Source organism: Ruditapes philippinarum, unplaced genomic scaffold, assembly GCF_026571515.1.
Source record: "Ruditapes philippinarum isolate M1 unplaced genomic scaffold, ASM2657151v2 ctg818_1_1_1_1, whole genome shotgun sequence".
Lineage (NCBI taxonomy): Eukaryota > Metazoa > Mollusca > Bivalvia > Venerida > Veneridae > Ruditapes > Ruditapes philippinarum.
Genome location: NW_026855621.1, coordinates 24,044 through 44,839, shown reverse-complemented (window position 1 = coordinate 44,839; position 20,796 = coordinate 24,044). Strand labels below are relative to the sequence as shown.

Genomic DNA, 20,796 nt, shown 5'->3' with positions numbered 1-20,796 from the left:
CGTAAAGATGGTCAAAGACAGGCGCATTAATTTTCAAGCAAAGTATTTCCCGAATGGTCGAAGATTTCTAATATTGTTTTATTGTATTTTCTGATCGAAAATAAGTAAATACAAAGCGGACATTCAATCTCTGACACAGAAGTTTACGACAAACCTAACAACAAGTAGTTCTCAAAACAGCTTAAAACTAGCGATTTAAAAGAAAGAAATATTTTATTTTGTTACAAGTATCCAACAAATTACAACGCATTCAAAGTTAAACAATAGCGTTGGCTTATAGAATTGTCAATATATGCACAATCACAAATTACGCGGCTGAATATGATTTTATCAATGAAAATACTATTTTTAGCGATGTCGATTACCGAATACTACACAAACCGAGTAGTGGAATATATAGATTCTACATGTCGGACTGTTTGGGCGAGAAGATTTTCGCTAAAATATTTACTTCAATTTTAAACAACAGGTTTATCCTGAACAAAATACCTCGAAATCAATAAGGATTACAAACCCGAAATGCAATGGAAGTTCTAAATTTAGAATGACTTGATGTTATTCAGATTGTTTTTGTATAACTTCTCCGTGGTACAGTGGTAATGCGCTCGCTTAGTGAGTGAGAGGTCTCGAGTTCAAATCCCAGTCGAGGAAACTTTTTTTTTGTTAAATTCTTTTTTAAATGTCTTTGTTAAGGAAGTAGCCATGATATGCAAGGATAAAGTGTGGCTGTCGTAAAAAATAAACATAAATGATTTTTTGATGCAACTCTAGTTATGCAGAATTCCGTATGTATCAAACTCTGGTGCCTTGCAAAATGAATTATAATACATAAAAATAAACTTATACAGGAAAATGCATACAGATATACAGTACGATTTAGATTGCAAAGATCAGACAATACCACAGAACTTGCAGCCCTTTGATTCTTTATAAATATACATGCTTATAGTAAGCTCCAGGATTATTTACATCTGTGTTAAACAACAGTTAAAGTCGTTAAAGCCCTAATTTAGAATAATATGGTTTTCTTCAGGCCGTTCACATATAAATTCACCGTGGCTGAAGGGTTTTCGGGCTCGCTTAGGAAGCGAGAGGTCTGGAGTTCAAATCCCAGTAAAGGTAACTCATTTTTTTTTCAAATTGTTAAAGTCAAATAAACATTGGATTGAATATCAGTGTTGCAATTAGTCTTATAGCCAATTTACTACAATTAAAACGCTGGAAAGCATTGGTGGCACTATGCATATAATCTCACAACTACATTCTGAGACCCAAACAAATTCAGCGCCTTCTGTGCTTTGATTTTACTTGAGGGATCGATGTCGATTAAAAAGCGGTAAAAGTTTTTTTTCTACAATGTTTTGGCTTTGTGCCATAACTGGAAGTATGTCCGTTTCTATAAGGTTCGTTACAGTCGCCATGCCAATTAATGGTTTTCAAATCAGATTATTTGAATATACGTTGACGTAAGTAATTAGAATGCGCTTTATTTAGTGTTTATAAATATATATATATCACGCCGAACAAATTGTTATATCTGAAAAATAATTATGTTAATGAATATACACCGCTGATCTCATGTCGCTGAGTTCTATAAAATATTGAAGCATATGCATTGTAAAAGAGGTATACATACGTTTCTTACTTTTACACTTGTAGCAAGTATAAAAAATACGGCAGAGTGGTGTATTTCATCATGTGTTACAATAAAATTTAACAGAAAGCATTTTGTTTCATTATAATTTTGCTTCAAGTTCAATCTTTTTAACATCGATTTAAGAATGTAAGGTTCGAAACTGATTCTTTTACAGCAATTATGTAGATATCTAAAGTATATGATATTCTCAGTTCTCATTTCAACACCATTAGCCGTGATAACAACAAACAGTCGCTTCGGTTTTTTCTACCATAAAAAAAATCCAATCTAAATCATGTGCGTAAGGTTCGTTTTGTAATGTTCGTTATCAACAGATTAATAATTAATTAATTTACTAATTAGATTGTCAATCAAAACTGTAAACGTCATAAAACTACGAAGACAATGATGTCACATAATAACGCGTCTATCTCGGAAATTTCTGGCGGACATTTTGAATGTGTTTTGGAAAAGCGAATTCGGCAATATACGATTCAGCAAGGTAATAACTTAAACTTTTATCTTTAAAGTAAAACAAGATTGCTTTATTCAGAACCATTGTCAGATATGTGGACTACGCAGCAAAAAACGCCAAATACTTGCAGTTGTAAATGAATGATCTGAGAAGGCTTTCAAACTACAGTAAGGTTCGTTATTGAAGCAACGAACCTTACTTATTATTTTTGTTGCTTGTTCCATGGTTATGATAGAAAAACATGTATATCAACGTTTCTCATTGAATGTACATAATTTTATGGTATCAGCTGTGAAGTATTTTTTAACAAATATAGGATACGTCTTTTTTCAACAAGAAAACACACGATGGTATGTTTGATATCCACCCCAACCTTAAAATTTTGAACATGTTTATATGACAGAACTTCCATATAATAAATATTTATCTTTAACGAATATTCTATCTATTAATAGAAACAATATTTAAGCATAATCATCGTGTCGTTTTTGTTCAAAAGCTTTACATATATGCGTAAGGTTCGTTACTGAAAGGTAACGAACCTTACAAGTACTTTTTACTAACATATGAGCAAATGTTAGCAAATTTTAAAGGAAATATCATGTTTATAATATAGCATTAAATGGGTTTAACATTTTTGTGTGTGTAAAATGACGCAACGTCATTCGTTAACTGTTATTTAGAAGTAAAGAATATGCATGCCTCTTAAAATTACTACCTGCTTTGTTTAAGTCCGAAAATGGAGAATTAAAATAACAAACCATAACTGACAAATACTGATTTATAAACTTAAATGTTTTTGTTGTTTAACACACTTTGTACCGATTTTACTAAGATTAATTAATTGTTTATATCTACCAGATTTTTTTGAACACGTAGAATAGTAACGAACCTTACCTTATTAATCTAGTTAAGGTACTTTATTAATTAATGCTCGATTTAACTATTTTTTCTTCTTGTCTTTTTATCGAGATATTGTGTTACTTTTTCAGATACAAAATGACAAAAACAGCGGCAGAAAAAATAAGAGAATACCGTAAGCGTCTACAACAAGACCCTGAAAAATATGATGCTTACTTAAAAAAGGCAAGAGAAAGAAAGTCACGGAATTACATTCCTGTTAATCAATTAAACAGAACAGAAAAAAAAGAAAAGACGAGAAAAAACTAAAGAATATGTAAGGAACCACCGTAATAAAGTGAGACGTGAAGCTGAAGTAGCACGAGAAATTCAAGAAGAAGCAATCGAAACAAGTGGTTATGAAACAAGTAGTAATACACCAACAACTTTATTTGTAAGCATGAAATTTCCAAATAGGAGAAACGGACCCAAAAAACGCATAAGCAAAGCTTTAGCCAAGAGAACTAGAGAATTCAAAGATCTGAAATTAAAGTATGCACATTTAGAAAAAAAACTGAAATCAAACCAAAGAACATTGCAGCGATATAAAAAGAAACAAAACAGTAAGCCATATGATGCACATCAAGAAGTCGTCAATGAAACTGACCCTACGCTCTCAAGTACTGAAACAGTTTGTGCAGGATATAATAGAACAGATAAAGAAGGCAAAACCATTGAACAAAACCAAGAAGCCACTGATAATGGTACTAGTAGTCAACAACCACCTCATAATAATAGAATTCAAGAAACGCCTAAACCAAACAAGCAGGGACCGAGTACTCCAAATAGTAAAACCAAACAAATGTTGGAAAAAGCAGGCTTAAATAAAAAACAGATAGCTAAACTTAGAAAACCCCTCTTACTTGGACACGTCCTACAAACCCAAATAAAAAATTGTCGTCGCGTAATGAAGCAGAAAGAATTAGGCTCACTTCGTGGATTGATTGGTGCAAAGATACTTAATTAATACAGGTTAGGGAAAGAATTAAACAAAAGTACAGGCATTGGGCGTAACAGAATAGGCAAAGGTGTAAACATCACAAACGTACGCAGAAAAAGGGAAGTAGAACGAAATAGAGAGCGTGTCCTAGATTTTTTGACTCGTGATGACAACTCAAGGTGTAAGCCCGGGAAACAGGATAAACTTAAGGTAGATGGTGAATCCCGTCAGACAAGAATTTTAACCGATTATTTAAAAACCTCTACGCCAAATTTTTAGCGAGAATCCAGGGCTTAAGCTTTCTTTGGCATCTTTTTGTCGCATCCGTCCAGCTAATATTAAATTAACAAGAAGTTATTGTCTTTGCACAAAGCATCAGACTTTTGCTTTGTGCACCCAGGCATTACGAAAATGTGGCGTAAATGTTCCACTCAATCCCGAAAAATTCATTGAAGACAACTCAGAAAACATGGACAAAGTAAAAGAATGTACACATAATGATATTACATTTGGCCAATGAAAACGTGTGGCAGTAGATGACAGAGGAAACAAAAAAATAATAATGATAGTAGAAAAGCTAACATTACAAGGACAAGAGTTTTCGGAGCATGTCCAGAGAGTGCGCAAGCAACATAAAGAGTGCCTGAATATTAAACAGAATCTGCCATTGAACGAGGTAGTGTAAAATATGGATTTCGCTGAAAATTATGCATGCAAAAGTGTGGAAGAAATACAATCAGCTTATTGGAATATGAGCGCTGTGACATTACATCCAATAGTCGTATACTACAAGTCTGGTGGCGAAGAATTAAAACACAAAAGCATCGTTATGGTTTCTGATGAAATGGCCCATAACTCTAACACTGTTCTAACATTCATTGATAGAGTAATACCGGAGATAAAGAAGCTGGTTCCAGCTTTACAAAAGGTTCACTATTTCACCATGACGATATATACGGGTGTTCAGCGGTCTGGTCATACTATGAAGCAGGTCATAACAAGGGCCCCTGTGATGGTCTTGGGGGCACGGTAAAGCGCATGGCTGACGAAGCTGTTAAGGCTGGAAAGGTATTGTTGATAACAAATTATATGACACATCAATTATAAAAAAGATATATCATAACAAAATAACAATAACAACAAAAAACATGAACAACAAATTCAACAACTGTTACAGTATTTAACAAATATGCAACAATTACATCAAAAGTCTAATACATAATTATAAATATTAACAAAACTCTTTAACTATAATAAATTAACAGTTGTAACAATAAAATGTACACATTGGCAATAATAATAATAATAATAATAATATGATTATAACAATGCAATAATAATTTACAAACATGATAATATACAATAAAATTGATAAAAGTACTTCTCATTTATAAGGTTACATATTGTAATATATTTACATATCGTAAATTACTTTTATTTGTTCAGGTGACAATACAGGATGCTGAAGATTTTTTCCGGTGGACTCAATCCGAACACTGTACGATGAAAAAGTATTCACTTTATGTATGTATCACAATCTGATTGCCAAGAAAAGGCAAACGATGTAAATACGTGGAACGTCAAACCTGTCAAAGGAACCATGAAAATACATACTGTTGTCGGAAAAGGAAAAAATATGATTATGACATCGACAGTGAGTTGTTATTGTACAGACTGCCTTTGTGACAATCAAGAAAGATGCAAACTTAATTCTTGGACATCTCAAACACTTAACTCACTTGAAAATGTAACCTGTACTGACGATGCTAATAATATGCAAAAGCCTCAACCCGAGCTGCCAGTTGAACGTCTGTTTGGTGATGATCGTGAATCAATAGTTTTAGAGTTGGATTTATGTGCAGGTGATTTTGTTGCGGCAAGGTATGATCACAATGTATATATAGGGAAGGTTGTCGAGTGCGATAATGAAGATGGAGAAGTGGAATTCACATTCATGCAAAACGTTAGGAAGTTATTACAATGGCCTAAGCATGAGGACAAAATATGGGTTGACAGGGATAATGTAATCTGCAAAGTTTCGGAACCAATGCCAACTGGAAAATCGAAACGAATGTTTAAATTAGATGAATCCGATTGGCAGAAAATTGATGGTAAAAATTAAATTAGAACTAGCTTGGAATGTGAATTGGCACAATAGATATTATCAGGTATCTTGAGTATTAAGTTATGGATTCTGAACTGATGAAATTTAGCACTGAATATTAATATCAATAAAATTTGAATGAACCTTTCAATATTTTATTTCCGACAAAATTTAGATACCGGGAAACGTGTGCTATTTGAATGATACGTACTTATTTTCTCTATACCAGGGATACAGTGTCATTGTGTTGAATGGAATTTTTCATCAGTTTGTCCCGTTTAGATTTTCAACATATTGACAGTATTTCATATTTTGAATATACACAAACCTTAAATGTTAAATATTGGACCAAGTTCGACTGTTATATGTTTTTATTTTTTTTGGGGCTTTCCACAATTCCGATTTATAAAAAGTATTTTTTTTACGTGTAAAGCAATTTTTACACAATTCTTCATAGGGAAAAAAAGACAAATAAATTGAATAAAACAACCCTTTCCCTCCAAGTAATAAGTCGGTTGTTAACGATAAACATTAGAATAAATAAACAATTTTCACTAAAATTTTTTTGAATAAGGTTGGGTTTTTTTTCTTACATTACAACATTAATTTTAATATGTGCATTTTTTTCGTGAGTAAATCAGTTTTTCCCTTTTGTATTTAATAATTCTTTCCCAGCAAATTTAAATGAGAAAGAATTTTTAAATAAATGTAATTTTGGTTTGTTATACAATTTTAATTTTTAAAAAGATTTTTAATAAATTTGTTGGGGTTTTTTTTTTTATTTATTAATAGTTCATAACAAGTAAGTTAGTTACTATTTAGGTATACTAGAAGAGCTTGGTATACTCAAGTACTATTAGAGAAATTATTCTTAATGAATAACGTATTGCCTATCGAAACATTAGTGGTATCAGCATAATAAAAACATTGACTGTCAGATACGTTTACATTGCAAAAAAAGTCAACGTATTTAACATGTTCTTAGAACGAAAAAAAGTAGTGCCTGACAGCAAAATGCATTACTTTTTGATAAGTTAATACATAGAAACAGAGGAAACACCGCGTATAATAGCAGTGTCATCTTAAAGATAAAATACATATATGATATAAAATAAGTATTTTTCAACACAAAGTAAGAACTTTTCAATTTAATAAGAGTTTGGAATACATGGGTGTGAAAGTAACAAACCTTACAATGTGAAAAAAATGACATTTATTCAGGTATCTTCGAGGCATCGGGTAAAAAAAGCGTTTATGTTCATGTTGAAAATATTTCGGCATCATGTATATGAAACTATATGCAATCAAAATTCATGATTATTTGTTCAAAATTACCAATTTCATATTAAGATACTTTTCAACAAGTAAGTGCACCACTTTAGTGAGAAAGCGTGTCAGTATTGAAAGAAACCATTTTGTTGATTTGACATGAAAAATGCATGTAATATTATTATAATATTAGCCCCTTTTGTTACTATTTGTATATTTGTTACAATTATAATAATTAAAAATCAGACTTTGATATTTTTATCATATTATGTTACTGACTACAGTAGTGACACAAACAGAACACAGTACAGTCATGTCACATAACATTTACAAGTCTTGTAAGTCTTGTTGGTATTCAATGGAATTACTTTCCTTACCAGGTAGGCATCAGTGAAAGCATTTTTATATTAAACATCTTTCCCCTATATTTAATTATGGACAGTGCATAAGATAAGTATAATATTATGCAAAAAATGGTTTACAAAACATTTGGAAAAAATCTACAATAGTACATAATCTGAATATAGCATGACCTGTGCGTAGGAATAATTTGGTAAGGTATCTTTAATGAGCGCATTTTTGCACGGAGCTTCTCATATTGCTGCATTGCAGCAACACTTGTACTTGTATTAGTTTGGGAATCTTTCTCTTGAAAATGTGTCAGAGTTAACTCGTATACATATACATACACAGTGCGTTAACTGGAGTCCCGCACTCCAGAGCATGTCCATTGATTGGCTCATTTTTGCTGGGGTTTACATATTGTAACGGCAGAGAAAGGGATAGCGATAGAAATATCATATTCAGATGCTTGTTCATTGGTTCTTTTTTTCTGGGGTTTCATATTGTGACAACAGGGAACGTGACTATGATACAAAAGAGACAGATCATCAAAACACTCGGCAATCTGATTAATACTCGGGGCTACGCCCCCTCGTATCAGATATAGCGGCTATAGCCTCGTGTTTCGATGCTCTTTCTATTGCAGAAACCCGAAGTAGAAATATATACCTGTTAACTACTCTCCAACACATTGTATAATTAGAGCGTTTTTAAAATGAAATGTCATCAAAAAACAAAATTTCACCACAGGCTTGTATATTACATGGAACTAGATGATAAATGTCTTGTCAGACGAAAACACGTCTCAATGAAGTAATTGCAATGTTTATCCTACTGTTATTGTAAACAGTTGCAATTAATGTTTTATTTTGTAAACATTGACTTCATTATAAACACACCTGTTAACGGAATGCAAGCAGATAAGTTGAGTTCGGGTAGACCAATTGTGAGCTTGTTAAGTTTATTATCCTGCAATAGATTGCTTTAAATATATCATAGAAAATTATGTGTACGAAAGAGACAAAAACGAATAGTTTATCTATGTAATCCGGTTTAATTTATATACATGTAGCAAGTTCTGTTCTACTCGCTACATGTAAACAGGTGGATGTTTATATCAGTGTTAAGTGAAACATAACCACTGTTAGGTCACATTTATCTCATGGAAACTGCAAATTCTACTTAATAACTATGCATATTTTTTACCTTTTAACAAATATTTTGATATTTTAAGACCCGTTTTGTGTATAAGAGAGAGTAGCTATTATTCGTATTTCAGGTTAAAAATTAATTGATGATTAATTAATGATTATATGACATATTCTAAATAAAAATGTTACCAAAACGTACTTTATTTTTCTTTGGATGTCAATAGATACATTTGTTATTATCAAAGATAACCCCAGCCGCTTTTGTTCGCAGGTATTCAATCCGTATCAATTTAGTCCTTAATTATTATGAATAATAGTCGAGGTGTTCCGATTGAAGAGAGAGATTACTTAAACATTTAGTCGTGTTCAACATAGGGGTGGTAAAGTGAAAACGAAAGAAGAAGATATGGTAATTGTTTTCAAATAATTCTTTAATACAGTCCTAGGCACGGGTGTCAAATTCCATATGGACCTTAAAATTGTGCATCCGTAAAAGGAAATTTGATTTCCTTTCTTATAACACCATATGTGAAAGCGAAAGTAAATCATTCACAGGGTAAGTTTAAACTTTTTAAACATGTTTACATAACATTCAAAGCTCTTTTAAATTAAATCCGACGAAACTACATTCCTGACTTTCCTCTATACTCAACATTTTCCCGTTTTTGTATCAGATTTTTGAACAGATAGCAGCGTCGTAGCCACACTGTGACAAACTGAGGCAATTGCCTCGCTTCAAATTTGAGAAGTTAATAAATAAATTAAGTAGAAAAATCGATCTTGAAAATAAAAAATAATAAAAGAAAAGCCTCCAATATAAATTAAAGCAGAAGTGACTCAATCATCTATGAAGGATGCTAGATTAAATGGTCTAGCTTTGATATCATAAACAATTATCACTAGCATTGACTATAATGAGATTTTCAAGTTATGCATGGGATCTCCTGGAAACAAAAGATTTGACGTGGACTTTTCATGAAACTGTGAACCTGAGCTAACAGATAAATTAATTTGTATTTCAAATTGTTTTAGGAACATAAAGTTGCCTTGTATGTTTTCCAAATTATTCTAAAATTACTAAAATTATATAAAGATGATTAGATTCAGAATGACAAAAAGTTTGTCCTAGAGTGCTCCAAAATATATCAGAGACATTCTAGGTAAAAAAAAATCCCCCTAATATGTCTCGGTCATAAAATAGTTCTGGCTACGCCATTGGATAGATATGATAGAAATGGATAAAAGATAGGATAGGAAAGGATATGATAGAGGATAGGATAGGATATGAATGGAAAGAGGATAAAACAGGATATAATAGGAATGAGGATAGAATAGAAAAGAGGATAGGATAGCGTAAGATAGAGGATTGAATACATGGGAAAGAGGAGAGGATAGAAGATAGGATAGGAAAGATGATAAGGTAGGATAGGATAGAAAATATGATTTAGGCTAGAATAGAGGATATATGATAGAGGATAGGATAGAGAATAGGATAGAATATAGGATAGGAAAGATAATTATCAAATAGAGGATAGGATAGGAAAGACGATAGAATAGAGAATAGGATACATGGCATAGATGATAGGATAGACGATATGAGAGAGGATATGAAAGAAAAGAGGATAAGACGATAGGATAGGATATGGGTAAGGATAGAGGATAGGGTATAGCATAGGATAGAAGATATGGTAGGATAGACGATAGCATAGAGGATAGGATATGGAGTAGAGGATATGATAGGATAGGATAGGATAGAGGATAGGATAGGGGAAATGATAGGATAGAGGATAGGATATGATAGAGGATAGGATATGATAGAGGATAGGATATGATAGAGGATAGGATATGATAGAGGATAGGATATAATAGAGGATATGATATAATAGAGGATATGATATAAAAGGATAAGATAGAAGATAACATAGAGGATTGGTGATAGAGTAAAGGATAGGATAAGATACAAGATAGGATAGGATAGGATGGGGTAGGGTAGAGGATATGATAGGATAGATGATAGGATAGGATAGAGGAAAGAATAGACATCATAACCACTTTTTGAATAAAAAGAAAAGAAAAAACAAAAAGAAAAAAAACCTCTGCGAAAATATCGTTTAGCGCAGTTCAGAGAGGGAGTGTCATATACTTATATTTAGATTTAGTCATGCAGCTGTCTCAATGAATTGACCTGCGCGTATCTACATTATATAACAATAGTCAAGATGAGGCAAAATATATTCATTGTATAACATTTTACGTATATGTATAAACAGTTTTTAGAACGTTATCAATATGACTTTGCCATGACAAATATCATTAATTGTTATACCAATATTCAGAGCTGCAATGATTAATTTATGAAAGTGACTGAATCTTTGTTATCCCATTGTGTCATGTAACCCTTATTCCATGAAATTTCACTGTACCTTTCTTAGTAATTAATGGTTTGTGTCATTCTTGAGGACAACTTCTTTCAGGGCAAAGTTTTAAAGAAGATCAAGTTCAATTTGGCCTTGACTCATAGATGACCTTGACCTTTAATGTCAAACTATTATACTTCACACTTTGTTGCTTTGGCTATAATTGGCTATACTTTTGTAAGAAAAGAACAGAATTGATTCTCCTCATACCTGGTACAACAGGCTTTGGGACAAGACATTAAAGAAGAATTGATTGAACTTGTCTTTGACCTTTATTTGACCTTATCTTCACAGACTCATATTAGTTAATTTTGCCACAATGTCTCATTTCTTTGTTATATATTATCGATTTAATTAACGCTTGAAAAAGGTTAAATATGCCATTTAGATAAGATTGTCAACTTTGTTTTTTGTTTACGGATTTGATTTATACTAGGGCAAAAGAACCCTTATACAAAAAGCAGTATGTTGAATAATTCACATATGAAATTAACTTTGATTTGACCGGGACCGACAAAGTTATATTATTGAAATCTGGAAGCAAAGTAATTCCTCAGAAGCATTAATCAAAACAAAATTACATGACAATTACAGACTTGGTTTGAGTCTGTACATGAGGGATATTCAATAAGTGCAACATCCTTCACGCCCCTAGCAGTTTTCTTATTTATGAATTTGATTTTTTACTTGCACAAAGCAACACATATGACGAAATCGACATGTTGAATTGTTAGATATGACATTGACCTTTAATTCAATTATTGAAATTATTTTGTTTCATTCCTGGACAAAAAAACACATATGTCGAAACTGACTTGCTTTTGAATTTAAATGTGACATTGATCTCTGATTGACCTTGACTGTCTGGTCAAATATGAAATTGTACAAACATATTATGCTTTCTATGAATAGTCTTAACTACAAATGTACAATATTCTTCCTCCGATGTGCTTGGTTTTATGAATAAGAACAATTCAAAAGTGGTCCAAGCTAGGCTTTGGTTCTCGATTATATCACTTATCTCACAGCACTTCGTTATGGAGCTCCTGGAATTGTCACCGTTAATTTCTTGCATTTAGGTCAAACTTCTATAATTATTGAAAAAAAGTATATCCGAATATTAATCATTGTTCTGTGGTCTGATTTCATGTTAACTAAGTGTTTTAAGTCTGTTTTGTGCCATTTCATTCACAGCGGAAAGGGAGTGCAGGATAATCCGATACATAACGGGTGAATATAGAGGAAAGTTAGGAGATATATTCGATTTCAATTTTTTATGCTTCCCGAAGGGTGAGCATATAGTCGCCGCTTTGTCCTTCCGTCTGTCTGTCTGTCTGTCCGTCCGCTATTCTTGTCCGGGACATAACTTCGAAACAACAAGAGGTATCAACATTGCTTTGCCTGATTTTTGAATAATTGCCCTTCGTTTATTTTTACACTTTGAATTTTGTCCGGGACATAACTTTAAAACTGTAAGAGGTATCAAAATGAAACTTTGTAGGTAGATAGATCTCATTGAGTGGATGCGCAATGCACAAGAACCGTAACTTTGCCATGCCTAATCTTAAATAATTGCCCTTTGTTTATTTTTACACTTTGAACTTTGTCCGGGACATGACTCTAAAACTATAAGAGATATCAACATGAAACTTTGTAGGTAAATAGATCCAATTGACTGGATATGCAGTGATCAAAACCATAACTCTGCCTTGCCTAAATTTTGAATTATTGCCCTTTGTTTATTTTTACACTGAACTTTTTACGGTAAATTACTCTAAAACTATATGAGATATCAACATGAAACTTTGTAGGTAGATAGATCTCATTTTGTAGAAGTGCAGTGCTTAAAAATCATTACTCTGTCTTGCCTCATTTTGGAGTAATTGCCCATTGTTCATTTTTATACTTAAACTTTTGTCCGGGACATTTAACTAAAACTATAAGAGATATCAACATGAAAGTTTGTAGGTAGATAGATCTCATTGTGTTTAAGTACACTGTTAAAGAACTATAACTCTGTCTTGCCTTATTTTGGAGTTGTTGCCTTTTGTTCGTTTTTAAACTTGAACTTTGTTAGTGACATAAATCTAAAACTAAAAGAGATATCAACATGGCACTTTGTAGGTGTAGATAGATCTCATTGGATAGAAGTGCAGTGCTAAAGGCCCTAAACGCAGCCTTGCCTAATTCTTGAGTTATTGACCTTTGTTCATTTTTATACTTTGAACTTAACCCGGGACAAAACTATAAGAGATATCAACACAAAACTTTAGAGGTAGATATATCCCATTGAATAGAAGTGCAGTGCAAAGAACCATATACCTCTGTTTTGCCTAATTTTGAACTTTTTGCCCTTTGTTTATTTTTCCAACTTTTCTGTGTCCAAAACCTACTCGGGGAGCATCACCCGGTTCAACCGGTTCTTGATTTTTGTTTTTGTTTTTTTAAAGCTTTGAATGTATTTTTAAAAAAAGCTTTGAATGTTTTTAAAAATGTTTCAAAATTGAAAACTTATCCTGCTAAAATTGTTTAATTTTCATTGTGAAGGATTATATCAAGCTTTAAACTTAAGTATTAATTAGTTATGTAATTTGAAAACCTATACTTCATGTTATAATTAGTGATCTGTACTTTTTAAGCTGTACATAATTTAAATGTATCAAAACAATCTGTTCATTGTATATATATGTAAAGTGAACAAAGTTAGTAAAATATAAGCCCTTACTACATTATATTAGTAACGAAGTCGAAATGACACTTATTACTGCCTTAATTGCACAGAACATGTTAAATATTATTTGAATCATATTGTTTTCTTAAAATTTCAGTACATGTTTCTCAAGTTTAGTTTTTTTTTAATAATTTGGCTATTATGGAGGCCTGCAGCTTCAAAATGAGACCCCGTTAAAAACATATCAAAATCAACATAACTTACCTTTTGTTTCCTTATATTTCAAATATATTATTTTAAGGTACAACATTAATGGAAGCCTTGATAAATTTGTGTATGAACAGTAATACTTTCAGAAGATATAACATTAACTATGATAATATTTCAATTTTCATTTAAAACAACAATAGTCAAGCACATATTCCTTACATAAGGTACCATATCGGAAGTTATTGAAAACACATTTACATTTGTTTGTAAGAGGATTTTCCCAAAAGTTTGCAATATACTCCAATAACAAAAACCAGATCGACATTACATTTTCAATTCTATACATATTTAAAATCAATAAATATCCACTTTGTGTCCGAAATTTCATACATTTTATGATATGGGTTTACAAACATTTAAAACTATTCAGTAAACAAGCGGCGACAGATTGATTAAAAAAATCACTCGACATAAAGGCTATTATATAATCACTTCGTCCTGGCATTGGCATTGGTACCCAGCGTACCCGATCCGTTTGCTTTCCAAGAATGTATTTTAATACTCTGTTTGCAGAAGCATAACTGGTCCCTAGTATGTGCGATACGCACACACCTTCGCCAGTCTGTTAAGTTAATTAATGTCAATATGCTGCTATGAATGTGTTAATTCTCCCGCTCGAAAATCGCCTGCATAACTCTTTTCAACTAATGATAAACGTCAATGGCATTTTGCAAACCGTGCATATATATTCACATGGTCATTCCCTGTTGCTTGTTTCTCATTTTGATTGTTTCATTTGATGAGAGTTACAGAGACACACATAACCGTGTTAGATTCCGTTTTTCGTGAACGTTAAATAACGCCCTTGCTGTTTACTTTTCTCCTTGCTACTGAGTGCTGAAATAACTCTTTGATGTATGATGCCAAAGATCGTCCAAATATTGGCGTGCTTCTGTCTGTTCTGTTCTTGAAAAAGAACAAATAAAAAAGATATAAATGAATATTTTCCGTAAAACTTGATTGTTATTTCTATACTGAATATGTGTGTGGTCTCAAAAATGCAAAAGTGTTTTTTTTTTTAATTTGAACGTTCATGCGAACGTTTGGGATAACCCTCGTATGTCTATAACTTGTTTCAGCCAAAGCAGATATTTGCTATTTAATGTATGTTGTCATTGTTATTAAACAATCTTATTACCTACACTATTCGTGAAAAAGATATAAACTACAAATAAAATTTTAATGTTAATTACATAAGCACATTTTATTCTATCCCAATATTATAGAAGTAAGAACGACAATATAACATGGCTGAGGGTGGCGATTTGACTTTCATAAAAGATGGTTCGGATGCTGATTTTGAGTACACTTGCACTCCATGTGGGGATGATGATATCCGAGAAGAGGCTGTAAAGTTTTGCCCTGTATGTGAGGAATATCTGTGTACATCATGTACACGACAACATGGTCGGCGGAAAGCTACACGGTCACATACTTTACAAGATTGTGATGCTTTGACAACAAAAGGTACAGCGGTAACCATGGTCACAAAATGTCGTTATCATCTAGATCGTGACATTGAAATGTACTGCGAAGTACATGACATGGTCTATTGTATGAAATGTATTATTGATAATCACAGGTTTGTTTATTTATTTATTGTCTTTTTGGGGCTGTACCACTATGCTATTTAGGACGTTTACTCATAGAAATATACAGTATATAAATCTAGCAAATCATACAGGAAATATTTTTCTATTCATCGGACTAATGTCTTGATTATTAAATAAAAAGTGCGTTGAACATTGAAATATAATAAATTGAAATATAGAACTTGTTAGAAAAGATAATGATAGCCAGGACAATAACGGTTGTTTTTCATCATAAGCAAAACGAATCAGTAATTTGCACTTTTATACTTTGTTTTATAGCTCTCGAGGTATCTCCCCTTTTCCAGAATTTCATGAATTCCAAGATGCCCATCTTTCCAAAAAAGGCTCTTTTAAGTTAAGGAAAAGTAATTTAAAACAAACCTTTAATTACTATAGGAGAAAACAATTAAAAAGTCATGACGTTCATGATGATGGCATTTTGTTTAATTCAGATCCTGCAATGGAGTATCTAATTTAGAAGACGTGTCTTCACATCAGGTAAAAGAGATTGAGCGACTAAAGACAGACATGAAAACTATTCAAGAGCGTTTAGATGACACTGATCAGAAGTTGAAGACGAACATCAGTAGCGTTGAGAAGCAAAGAAACGAAATTATTTCTCAGATAGAGGGGATTGAGCGGGAATTCGTTGATCATATCCGTAAGCTGAAGCATAAAGCATTGGAAGCTCTTAATTCAGACTTTACTTTGGCCAAAGAAGAGGTTGAGATAAATGTTTCTCAGATTAGCAAAGTTAAACAAGAAATTGAGCAAGCATGTAGCCAATTACAGACAGTCGACAGTATGAATGTAAGGCAACAATTTGTACAGACAAAACTGGTACAACAGACTGTAAACAATGCTTTGAAAGTTTTTAAACAAAGCGAGGCTAAAGGTTGTCAGTATTTACGCTTCACGGAAAATGCGGAATTAAAATCTTTAATCATTGCGTCAACATCTTTAGGGTCTGTAGAGAAGACAACAGAAAACAACAGTCTGTTGTATAAAGTAAGTTCACAGAAGGAGATTAATATCAAAATGAAAAATGACGGTGTACAATGCTACATTAATGATATATGTCAGCTTACAGACGGTACAATCATATTGGCTGATAGCAATAACAAGAGGATAAAGAGGCTTGATGGGAATTATAACATTAAAGATTGTTTGGATCTAGAATCATATCCTAGAGGTATCTGTTGTACTGGTAATACCGAGGTCGCTGTGAAACTTTACAACGACAAAGTTTGGTTTATATCAACAGGAAACTCATTATCTAAGATGAGAGATATATCTGTTACAGGTGGAGGTTACTGGGGAATGGCATATTGTGCTGGACAGTTGTGGGTATCTGATTTAAATGGTGTAAATGTATACAATATGACTGATACATTATTAAAATCTTTCAGCAAGGATGTCAATGGTCAACGCATATTTAAATCATCTCCACAACAAATGGCTGTCAGTGGAGATACTATTATTGTAACAGATAATAGTGATGGTGCTGTCTGTCTGAACAGAGATGGTACGGTGAAGAGAGAACTGAGGGATAAAAGACTTGCCAACACACGTGGTGTATGTGTAGCCAATGACGGGACCGTGTTTATTTCTGGGTTAAACTCAAACAACATCTTGATGTTTGATAGAGATGGTAAATGTTTTGGAGAATTGGTGGGTAAAGATGCCGGTCTGATTAAACCAACATCATTGTTATATGATGACAAGAAAAACTGTTTAATTGTTGCATGCAATCCGGATAAGATCATAGTTTATTATACATGATATATTTGACATTAAAAGTAGGAGGAGCATATATCATTGTACTGCTACGATGATCATATTTTATATAGTTGTGAATTAAATTTAATGTAATCGCTGTACAGTGATTTTGTAAAAGAAATACTTTTTCTTCGAGGGTACGACTGTCTTTGTATAACATTACAAAATTCTTAGTCATGTGGCACGCTTGCTTTAACAGTAAGAATAACTCCCAGGGGCCTATGGGAAATTATCATTACGAAATAAGTGAGGTGTAATAATAAAAAATAATACTTTTAAGGAAAATTTTAAGTTCAAGGGGAGATAACTGAAATATTGATGCTAGAGTTATGAACCTTGTCATATAAGATGCGGTTGATGATAAGGAACATATATTTGAAGTTGATACCTTTAGAAATAAAAAAGTTATAATGGAAAATATTTTACTGCACAAAAAACTTTAATCTGAAATCTGGACAGTCCGGTTTTTTGTTTTATTATACGATTAATGAAATGAATTAAAAAATTCAACTCCCTGAAAAAAGTTATAATTAACAAAACCATGATTTTCGGATCACTGCGTTCATGTGTTCAATATTATTAAGAAATTTTCTAAGTCCAGTATTTGATGGGTCAGACACCAGCTCCTAGGATTTGAGATTGAACACAGAAACCTCGTGACCAAGTTTTATTCATCGTTTACTGACTGATAGTTAATTAAACTTAACGCGGTAAACACGGAATATGGTGGTACAAAGGTGACATGACTCGTCACATGAGTATATTTTTATTTATCTCGTGGCCACGAGATACTATGTCGTGGCCACATAACTCCCAGCCAATTATCATCAGCCGCCATGAGTTACTAAGTCGTGGCCACGATATAGCTAAGTAGTCGTGGCCACGAGATACTATGTCGTGGACACGAGTTACTAAGTCGTGGCCACTAGATAGATAAGTCGTGGCCACGAGATACCAAGTCATACTATGTCATGGCCACGATTTACTAAGTCGTGGCCACGAGATAATTAACCAATCAGAATACAATATATATTATGAATTTTTGAAATTTAAAGGGACTCCACTGAGGTTTAAAAGCCTAAAAACATTACATTAGAATTTCTTACATAAATGAACTTGGGAGCTTTAAACAGAAATATATGCAAAGATAGTTAAGAAATATGCTTTAAAATAAATCAAAAATCGCAGTTTTATGCTTTTCTTAGCCTAATTTGAGTGAAAAGCGATTAAAGGCTTTTCATTTTGGGTCATTTTTTTTACAATTTGAATAATTATTATTGAAAAACGAAGTGCGCGAATGATCTGAAAGTTTGCACAAAGATTCGTGGTCTACACCTAAATCAAATGGAACATTTATCTGGAAAAAATATTTTCAGTCCCATCATGTCAAAAAAAACCTCAGTGGATTCCCTTTAACAACTAACTTTTACATGCAACATTTATCGTTGAAAATACTGAAGATATTCACTTTGAACTTGTCTTAAGGATTATATTAGAAAGTCACCTTCCAAGGCACATCATACATTAATTTTGACTATAGCTCTTTGTTGGGACAATTTTGTGATCAAATTAGCCAGTTTGTACGTACTACGGCCTGCTAAACTCGTTCATACGATAACATAAGTCCTGGTTTATTTTATTTGGAAAGGACATTGCCCATGGACAGTAGATAGTCCTTGTCTGATGAATAATTTAGAAGGGATAAGCTATGGTTTATATAACCCAGAAAGATCATTGCACCTGATCAGTAGATGACATCTTATAATTTCGAGGTCATTGGCTCAAAATCAGGGTCACAGTGACGCAAAATGTAAAATTATTAACCAGTTAATAAGTTGTATAAATGGCACTTTGACAGGCTGGTGAAGTAGGGGCATCCTTGTACTATAGAACAGTCGTGTCTAGTTAATTAGGGAAATTCATATAAATTGTGTAATCTGATTAGTTATTTATCTCGTGGCAGTAACTCGTGGCCACGACTTTGTAACTCGTGGCCACGACATAGTATCTCGCCACGACTTAGCAACTCGTGGCCACGACATAGTATTTCGTGGCCATGACTTGCTTGTTTGTACTAAGACCCTTCCCATTTCCCTTCTATCCAGTCTGGCATAAGGATTTTTCAGAAAATCATCATGAATTACTTTTCTGGAACAATAGATATTATATTAAATAAAAATTATGTATCAATGTTATCATTTTCGGGCGTTTTCGATCCAGCGGGGTTCTACCGGGGCTCTGCCTGGATCGTCCTGGGCTCTGCCTGGATCGACCGGGACTGTGCCTGGATCAACCGGTTAGTTGGGAACTACCGTAGTGTTGCCGGGGTAAGTGTGACTGCAATAATAATTTCACCCCGGATCATCCCGGTAACTTACCGGGATGGTCCTGGGCTCTGCCGGGAGTAAGTGAGACCGCAGCTTAGGCAACCATCTATACAAAAAGGCAATTTACATCTCATTGGCATGTCCAGATATGACAATTTAACATAGAGTTATGGCTGTGTTATTGCCCAGAATATTTATCATGTACAAAGAATATTACTGTTTATGTCATGTCATGATAAATATATAAATAAAACCTTTTAATATTACATGCTTTTCGATGGTTTATAGAAATATATCTCATTCAGTGAATTAAAACTGATAATTTGACTGTTTGAAACAGTGAAATTATCAATTTAATAATTTCAATGTTTTGAATTTAAGCCCCTTACGTTGTTTCAGTGAAATACCAGCGTACACAGAATTGGAAACCAACTTAATAACGTGACGTAATTATTTGGCGCGTTATTCATTTAGTATTAGGTAAAAATGTCCTTTTTAACGTTTGTTTGCATATAATAAAATGAACTTTTGTTTAGTTTAGTTGAAGATCGAAATATATTTCACCTCGTGAACACCAAAAGTTCACATTCAAATATACCTTTTGGTGCTCACTCGGTGAAATATATTCCGATCTTACACTGATCTTAACAAATATCCTCTATATGTATTCAGTTGTTGTGTTAGTAATAACCATGCAGTACTCGGCGGGGGATATAAATTCAACGAATTTGCTTGTTTTCTTTGTATTTTGTTGTGTTGGTTACTATAATAAATCATTTTTACACTTTTTCGTGCTTTAAAAGTTCATTTGATACCCGTTTTCAACCGTAAGCAATATAATAAATATTTTCAGACCTACCGACCCTTTTTGGCTTGCAGCCACGGCTGCAAGCCATTTCATTTGGAAAACCTGTTCCGGTTAG

At 33.0% G+C, this 20,796-nt stretch overlaps 1 protein-coding gene across 3 annotated transcripts in view; it reads left to right on the top strand.

Annotated features, from left to right (window-relative positions):
- The window catches only part of LOC132743921 (uncharacterized), a 59,929-nt gene extending 42,282 nt beyond the window's left edge, over nucleotides 1-17,647 (top strand). The window contains exons 1-3 of one of the 3 annotated variants that reach the window (XM_060732517.1): nucleotides 9,092-9,226; nucleotides 15,402-15,757; nucleotides 16,220-17,647. In XM_060732517.1, the coding sequence (XP_060588500.1) occupies nucleotides 15,423-15,757; nucleotides 16,220-17,549 (1,665 nt within the window). In that variant the 5' untranslated portion in view covers nucleotides 9,092-9,226; nucleotides 15,402-15,422 and the 3' untranslated portion in view covers nucleotides 17,550-17,647. The other 2 variants (XM_060732518.1, XM_060732519.1) reach the window with 2 other exon arrangements.
- The last annotated feature ends 3,149 nt before the right edge of the window (nucleotides 17,648-20,796 follow it).